We start from the raw sequence: 9200 nt of genomic DNA on the forward strand, positions 1-9200 counted from the left end.
AAACAAAAACAACAGAATTAACAGAGTGAGAATGTCCACTCTTTGAGTTGTGAATTTTTAAAGTGAATTTTGAAGCGGAATGTCATTTCCAACTACGCATGACCATGTCAGTGCATGCAATCATAAAGCACCGAAAACGAATTATATCGACAATTTCGAATAAGTAAGATCACTCTCAATTGCTATAGAAAACTATTATTCATATCGTTAGGAAGGACAGTGCGACACAGATCTCCTATAAGTTTTTGTTCGTTTTGGAAAAAACAACAAATTTAAACTATCAAAACGGAAATTTGTTAGAAATGATAACCATTACTGACAGCTAATTCTGTAGGGATAAGACCTGACGTTATCATGGATAAATAATTTCAGCTTCCAATTATTATAATTATCCTGATCAAAGTATTAAACCCTATAAAATTTGAAAATAATTAAATTATATCTTCAATATATTTATATAAATATAAATAATTATTTTGGCACACTTGATATTCTCCCCGTCAGCAGGAAAGCTATGAACTGTATTTGTATGTTACCAAAGAAAATACTTTGAACAGCTCTCTCTCTTTGTTCCTTTTGCTGTGCAATTTGTACCGAACGCCACAATAGTTAGGAGAATAATACTTATAGTTTGCATTACTTTATATTCAAACATCTGATTTAAACTGACCATTAAGCATTGTTAGAAATATAAATCCATGATATATTATGTGGTTGCAATGAAATTGGCTCAGCTACTGCCGGGGTAATAATGATAATTCTGATCAATTTTTATACCAAGTATCAAGCGCAATTTAGTATGTACGTAGTAACTGCGCTATAATAATTACCAACTGTGCTACTCGTTGGGGATATTATCATTCGTCATAAGATTAATGGTCAGCCTTTTGGACAGTTCATTCCAGAAATATTCATGTCCTCTTACATCATCTGTCCAGTTGATGTAAGGTCTGCCATCACTTAGATACAACCTCACCAAGAAAGGCACTTCATCATCTGGGATGTCTTCAAGGAATATCACCAGTACGAATTCAGTCAGAGTATCACTCACGTGATCCATGGCAGTACGAAACTTAAGAACGAACCAGTGGTCTCTCACAGCAGCTCTACTGAGTACGATGATGGTCTTGTAACTATGGGTCACCGCATGATCCACAGCATCTAAGTAATGCATACCCAGGACGAGGTCATTGTCACCAAAGACGTTCCTCTGGAACTGTGGAAGGTGTTCTTGAAGAGCAGGTCGTAGATGATCACGAATCCACTCTTCGTCGTCGTCATAGAACATGATGTTCATGTCAAACTCGTAATCGTTATGGTCACGGGCATCTTGCATCTCTTTGTATCCAAAGATAGCTAGTTTCAGGAGAAAGATTTTGTATTTCAAATGCCATCGATTGTTAAAAACAACCACAACCAAAACAAGCACACCAACAACAGCAAGTGGAATCATGGAAACAAGGCCAGTCCTGATACTGCATAGTTCATCTGGATGAAATGGAACAGGGTTTTTAAACGAAGGGGCTTAAGAGATGCTGGCGAACAAATTGTATTATTTATGTGATTGAGTTCGATGGACCCCTTTAACCAGTCAATCAGCCACTTAAGATCGCAGTTACAAACAATTGGATTCATTGATATATCAATTGTTGAAATAGAGGAAAAGATCGGCTTGAAAGTGCTTTGATTAAGGCGCGTTAATTTGTTGTTGGCCAAAGAGAGATTTGTAAGCTTCTTGTTGTTGAGGAACATAACGTCATCCAAGAAGTCGATCAGGTTTCCTTCTAAGTTAATATCTATTATTTGACCCAATACAGAAAGGAGATCACCGCGGAGATGCTTGATGTTATTCCCTTTCAAGCTCACTTTTTGAAGCGATTCCAAGCCCACGAATAACAAAGGGTGTATGCCAGTCATAAAGCACTCCTCTAGATTGAGCTCTATTAATCCATAGAGTTCTCGAAATATCCCAGGTGTTAAATCATACCTAAAATCATTTCTACTCAGGTCCAAATAAGTCAGATTTAATAATCCATCGAAAAGAGACTCATCTACACCGCCCCACAAGTTAGAATCGTAAACGCGAGAATCTCTCATGTTTAACTCAACAAGTGACTGTAAATGTTTAAAGGAGGCTCCTGGTGACAGATGGGGATGGTCTAAAACACTATTAAGAAACAGGAATCTCAGAGTTGGGGTGTTGAAATGTAGAAAAGTTATACTACTTCCCCTCAAATCGATATACTGAATGTTGTCAAGTCCCGATGTTGCCATAAAGACAAAAAGGTATTTGTTCCATGCCATGTCCAGTGAGATTAAACTTTCTAAGCCACTAAATGCAGGTGCGAATATTGCTCTTAATTTATTATCTTGTAAGCTCAGGTGTGTTAAGTTCACTGTCCAATTTTGATTGAAAGGATTTAATTCCGTTACTTCGTTTCCGTCGATTGTCAACACTTTCAGTGCTCTCATACCATCGAAAACCACCGGTTGGATTTTGTCTATGAAGGGAATATTGTAACTGAAACCAAATTGTACAATTTTTGTCAAATTAGAAAAGACTGAAAGATCGTGGCCGAATATGTTATTCCCGTTGAATTTCAGAACAGAGAGGGGAGAGTTGCGCAGTGGTTCAAATAAACCCTCTGGAAACTCACCTACAAAGCCATTCGAAATTGTTAGCTCTTGGATGTTTGATTTTGAGATTCCTAGTATGATGTTAAGTAATGTTTCATTACGCAAATTGTATTGACCTAGCTTTAATCATGGACCTATGAAGAGATGGACATTCATCGCTTAGATAATGAATTCACTAACAGGTGACGGTAATTGTCATCTGAATAACATTCTCTTCATACTAGTCTTCTTTGGTCCTATGATCGTCACCGTGAGAAGGGACTGAATTAGTTCGTGATTGGACATTTATATTTCACAAATTATATGCGCAGTTGATAGAAAATCAATGAAATAATGGATAATCGATGTGCAGTTTTTGTTTACCTTTGTTAATCTTAGTTCCATGTGTTTTATTTGGGGAAATGTCTGCATATTTTAATATAGAGGCAAGATCGTGATTGATTGTTTACCATTTAAAATTCAATTTTCCCAAGTTTCTCCATAATATTCCAGATATACGTGGCACATAACATGTGTAGATCGTGTATCTTTAAATGTTATTGAGGTCCTTATGTGTGAGCGGTAGTTAGCGGATCGAATAATATCATATTTTATATCATAAAAATCGTCTGCTTCTCAAGTTTGCTGATCCATATATGAAGCATATTGACTGAAAGGCACATACTGAAACAGGGGATCAGCCAACAAAAATCAAGACCGGGAAACTGTTCCGTCTTTGAGTGATCAGATACCCTTGGTAGTCATGGTAATTGCTATTGTTACAACACCTGTATGTTCTCATTAAGATGCGCATAACCAGGTGACGGTGACTATCATTGGGTCAAAGAAATGCTCGCGTTAATCGTCCATCTCTTCATAGGTCCATGCTTTAATGAACGAACTTGGAGTGATGCGATGTCGTCGGGGTCTACAAATTGTATTGGGTTGTTTGTTAGATCTAGATGATCGGTGCGGCACGGGAATATGAAATATTCCATTGTAAGCCGTTGTATAAGATTACGACTCAAATTTACTTCTTCGACCATGCCACAGGAACTTAAATTGATGAAGGAAATTTTGTTATTTGACAGATTCACAAGACGTAGACGTGGGCTCCACTTCAGTGTGTCATTTGGGATAGATCTCAGGTTTAACCGCGACAAGTTTAGAGTGAAAAGCTTTGGAGACTTCATAAAGACTCCTTCCACTGGAAGCACAATCAGACGCGTGTTATATGAGAGATCCAGATATCTTAGATCCCTGATAGGGTGAAAGGCAGCGGGTTCTATCGATCGTAGATCGTTGAAATAGATGTACAAGTCTTTGATTAGAGGGTATTCTTCAAACGATGCATTTAAGAGAATGGTGATATTGTTGTAAGCCAGGTTAAGCACAAAGATATCTTCTGGAAGATTTCGGGGAACCCTTTTAAGGCCTTTACCAATGCAAGCAACAGTCTTCGTCTGCAAGTTCTCATTGCATCCCTGAAGTGATCCTTTCATGGGAAAGGAAGATATCTTAAGCGAATCTCTGCCATATCCATATGAACAATGGATGGTGATTGATACAACCATCAAGGAGTATATCAAGCCCCATTCCATGATTTCAAGATTGCTTTGATAATAATGAAGCAAATGACGGAGTTCATCAATCAGCTAGCGTCACAGTGAGCCTAACCTGAAAACTCTCGGATTCTCAACTGAAAAAAAAAGAGAATGACATTATTATTATTACACTTACAATTACTCGTAAATGAAAATAAGTACTTTGTTTTGATAGGGTTTAGATGAAACTAAAGGTCGGGTTGCATCCTGTGCTAAGATAATTTCCCCTGTTTTTATATTTACCCTCAAGAATCTGGAAACAAAAAGGGGAATGATCTCTGTATCAAAGTCAATTATTTGATTTGATTTAAGTATTTCCACATTCCAATAACAAAAGTATATACAAGTGTAATCATTTTTTCTTAGCATAACATAACAATAAGAAAATGGCATAATGAATAACATATGCATACATACATTCTAACAATCTAATTGAAATATATTTATACCTGATAAATTTATTTTTTTATCATTAAAACAAATAGCAGAAAAAATATAAATACATATATCGACATAATATATTTTGAAATGTGGGAGACCTCCCATCTGAAGCTTAGAGCTTGAAATTGATAAAGGCCTCAAAAGGAAAGGGGAAGGAAAACCAGACAAACAGTGTAATAAAAGAGACTTATCTTTTATTGCACAAAATAATAGGAATATTACCAAAAAGTTATCAAGAACTAACATTGGCTCCTTATAACAATTAGGGTATGGTATTATCAGATTGATTTTTGCAGCTCTACGATAATTGCTTATTATTTCTCACTCCTTAAGAGTCATTATATCCCATAATAGTCAATTATGATATCCGGACTGGTATCAAAGTTTGTCATGTGATACGTTTTATTCGTCTTCTGTTTAGTTTCGGTAAGTGACATGAATTCTGAAATGCAACAGATATCCTCCGTACACTCTGGTCATATGAATTGTAAAAGGAACTCCGTGCGTTTTATGTTATGAAGATAATTGATCCTATATATATCATTATTTTAGTTAAAGTATAATTGAATTAATATCTAATTGAATGTAACATAGTTAACATAATTGCTCTGATGTCAACATAAACGCAAATAAATTTATATCAGTATTCTTCTCAACTTTCAAAACAAAACAATATTATCTTCCAGCATGTATAGGATAATATTGTGGTAAATTTGACTAAAATAGTAACTATAATGGTACTAACATAAATATAGTAAAGGATTGCATGGCAGCGGCATTCAAATCATATCGAAAATGATAGTTTTTTATCAATTTAACCAACCATGGAACCAAAAATTATTTGCTAATTATTATATTCAGACTTTCTCCATTAGTATAAATTATATTGTTCATCGGTCTTGTATGAAAGCAAATTTATTCAATCGAGCAACATGTTCTGAATGCAGTGCAAAATAATTCGATACTGAATTAAGACTATCATGAGTGTTGCTCGATGGTTTAAACTAGCTTTGTAAACACTTCGGTCACTACTAACAGCCCAGAGTATCACCGAGAAACACTTCTTCTTCCAGATTCATCATATCAGGTGTCAACCGAAGCTTACTATCATCTAACCTACATGTTGCATTCACAATTATGCCTTCGTGGCAAGTTGGCGTCTCGTATTGGAAGATCCGAGATTCGAGCACCTTCTCTCTCAGCATCATCATACTCAGATGGCCTTCTGATGTTACTCCATGACCGTGTGACCCATCTGAATCAGATCACCTTGACGGCTTAGTGGTATAACATTAATGCGAATCTCTGAGAGATTATGGGTTCGATACCCCCTCCGTCGTCTTTTCCATCAGAAGCTTCTGTTTCTCGCTTTCTTTATGCCTGCAGACATCGTTCAGGATAATTATGGTCTAGTGGTAGCCTATTAATCCGGATGTAGGGTTCAAAGGTTCAATATCCGTTAACCCTCTCCATTCAAAATGTGTATTCTGGGAAATTCGTAACACAATGGTTAGCGATTAATCGTACGCCTGAATTTCACGATTGATTGTACACTATAGTAAATGCAATCAATCGTAGAAAAATGTTCACGATCATTGCCAAGCTGTGTGTTACGGGCCCCAGGTTGTATTTCACACAGACTGATTATGTTCACATGGTTTTCTCGGTCAAAGGTGATTGGAGTTTTAACTGGAAGTTTCGTGGCTCGACTTCTTTGGCTTCTCATTCTGTTTAAAAGACTCAGTGACACAGCAGTCCCATTATGACAAAATTATGATTCCATAACCTTTCTTCTTTATAAAGCTTTTCGATATTATTCAATTTTTGTTAATAAACTTCGCCAACATGGTTAAATTGCAAATGAAGGGTTCTTTTCTTCCAGCGTGGCAAATCCATGTTGACCAACAGAATATCTGGCGAAGAATTTATTAGAATGTTTGCGCTGGGAATCGAGAAAAGAAGACCTTCTTTGACCTTGTATGTTTTTTCTCTCTCATTATGTTAAACATAGTTCACAGTTAGATAGCGGGCATTATCAAATAGACAGAAAAGCGCGTCGCATGTTAGAACAAAATAATCATAGTGGATATCGTACATGATGGTTTTAAAAGATATAATCAGGATGAAGTTTTAGACTGTGACTATCTTATTTATTACACATTGTTTCTCTTAAAATTTTAAGATTTGCGATTTCACCAGTATACATAATGCTTGCATGAAGCATAGGAGATTTTCTGCGTTCATATCGATTTTTAAATCGTACATAAATCTTGCTGCATAACGCGTTCGCAGATGGAAGGGGCACTCCAAAAGGGATGGATGCGATGGATGCCTCTCACATCACGGGCGTGCACAGAAAAGGCGGAAAGGTTTGACTAGTTTCGCGCCTTAAGAAAGAAAGCTCGGACAGAGTTCTCTCATGCATACACATTGACAAATTCTATTTCTATTGGATGTCGCTGTTACGAGGTAGGGGCAACGGGCTGTAACGAGTATATGCATGAGGCACCCACCTATTGAAAAGGGGGTGATATCAAGCCGAAGCTAAAAAGTGTGTTCTTGAACCATGTATATGCACTGTAGAACAAAACAGGTAGCATCAGTGTCATTTTTCCTTGACATCTAGTATAAAGTAATTAGTGTCGTGTTTCATGCAACGTTCGTTAATTTACATTTTCTTCATTGATTATAATTATTTCACATTTTCTACCCGAAAAATTACCAGCGTACAAATGCATTTATCTCGACAAGACAATTCAAATCAAGGTTGGTATGTAGTTTAATAAGTCGTTTTAAATCATAAAAAGGAAATAAACATGGAAGTCGCATCCTAGTAGAGTTTCCTTGTCGTTTCAAAAAGAAAACATGGTAAAACATGGTAAAACATGGTGAAATCCTATCCAAAGCGATATTCATACCAACACTGGCGTAAATCCGTGTTGAGGGGTGGGGGGGGGGATGACTGAAATATTTTGGCTTTTTTTTTTGTTATCATGTTTTTAGATATGCAAGGAATTGTAATTGATATGTCCACAGTGGCATACCGTGGGTCACGGCATTGTGGGGGCACCAGCAAAATTTTCGAATCACTGAGTGAGCGCGCGAAGCGCGCTCGGTTGCTAGTTATTCTGACCTAATAGATACATTTTAAGGACAATATCATTGAACGGATATGTATCTCACCCGGGGGGGCCACTTCCATTGACGAGTGGATACCATGCGCGACCATGGGGTCTCGAAAAGCACCCTAAACACGTATTTTCCATATTCTGAAACTGATCAAATAATGCGAGCGCGAAGCGCGAGCTGAATTTTTTATATTCACACCTAAGAAGGGACATTATAATCAAATTTGTGTAATCATGATAGGTACCTGTCTCGCTAAACAATGCGAGCGCGAAGCGCGAGCTGAAATTTTCGTATATTTTGACCCCAAACAGCGAGATTTTAAGGAATATATTTTAGGAATCCATTAAGAGTATGCATATCTCACCATAGTCATCTAATGCAAGTGCCAAGCGCTTGCTGATTTTATTAGAATTACATCTGAACACATGAAACACTTTTTGTACTCATTGCAATCATGATTATCATACGCATCTCACTAATCAAATATTGCGAGCGTGAAGCGCGAGCTGAAAATTTAGATAATTTAGATAATTAAGACCTGAAGTGGGGCATTCTAAGGTTTCTTTGTAGGAATTAACTAGGACCATACGTATTTCATTAACCAAATGATGCGAGCGCGAAGCGCGAGCTGAAAATTTTTGATATTCAGATCAGAAGAAGGGACATTTCAAGGACTGATTTTATGAATTCATGAAGAGCAGACATATCTCACCAATCCACTAATGCGAACGTAATCACGGAAGGAAATGTTTTTATATATACGAAGACCTTAACATTGGGCAATCACCTTTTTAATCATGTAAAAGAAGCTCATGTCACTACATAAAACAATGATAACTCAAGTGCTAGGAAATATATTTAGTTTATATTGACTTGAAAACGGGATGTTTTAGTACAACAGGATTATATATCTCATTGAACAGACAATGCGAGCACCAGGAACTATGAAGACGTAGGCCCTGGGCAAATTATGTTTCATGAAGTTATGATAAAAATATTTCTTATGTAATGTAACATAACATAATTATAATACAACATTATAATGAATAATATTTTCTTCTTTCCCACTACGTTTCTCTTCCTTTCTCCCTCTTTTCTATTTTTCCCCATTTCCCCGTTTTTGTTTTGGTCAGCCGATGGGGGGGGGGGGGGGGAGCATGTGCCCCCCATGCCCCCCCCCCCGTAGTTACGCCACTGTATGTCCATATGGCAAATACCCCTCCAATATTATTATCTTTTTACCCCATGATGGTTTAATTATTTATTAGAGATTACATTGAAAAAAAAATTGACATTCCATCTTAATCCCCTCCCAAAGACCCCAACATTGATGAATTGGAAGAAACAGGGATTTCTCTTCAATGTTATAATAAGGACATAAGTATTTCGTTTGGAAATGGTGAACTGGCT

General features: G+C 36.8%; 2 protein-coding genes across 2 annotated transcripts; both read right to left on the reverse strand.

The window, feature by feature from the left end:
• Nucleotides 1–765: 765 nt before the first annotated feature.
• LOC129259963 (toll-like receptor 4) lies at nt 766–3367 on the reverse strand. The gene has a single exon (XM_054898074.2). The coding sequence runs from the start codon at nt 1451–1453 to the stop codon at nt 839–841; it is 615 nt and encodes a 204-aa protein (XP_054754049.2). The 5' UTR covers nt 1454–3367; the 3' UTR covers nt 766–838.
• An 82-nt stretch (nt 3368–3449) lies between these two features.
• On the reverse strand, nt 3450–4128 carry LOC135157735 (slit homolog 1 protein-like). The gene has a single exon (XM_064114495.1). It carries the CDS (start codon nt 4116–4118, stop codon nt 3450–3452), a length of 669 nt encoding a protein of 222 aa, XP_063970565.1. The 5' UTR covers nt 4119–4128.
• Between the last annotated feature and the right edge of the window lie 5072 nt (nt 4129–9200).

The sequence above is a fragment of the Lytechinus pictus genome, unplaced genomic scaffold, assembly GCF_037042905.1.
Source record: "Lytechinus pictus isolate F3 Inbred unplaced genomic scaffold, Lp3.0 scaffold_19, whole genome shotgun sequence".
In the NCBI taxonomy this organism is placed as follows: Eukaryota; Metazoa; Echinodermata; class Echinoidea; order Temnopleuroida; family Toxopneustidae; genus Lytechinus; species Lytechinus pictus.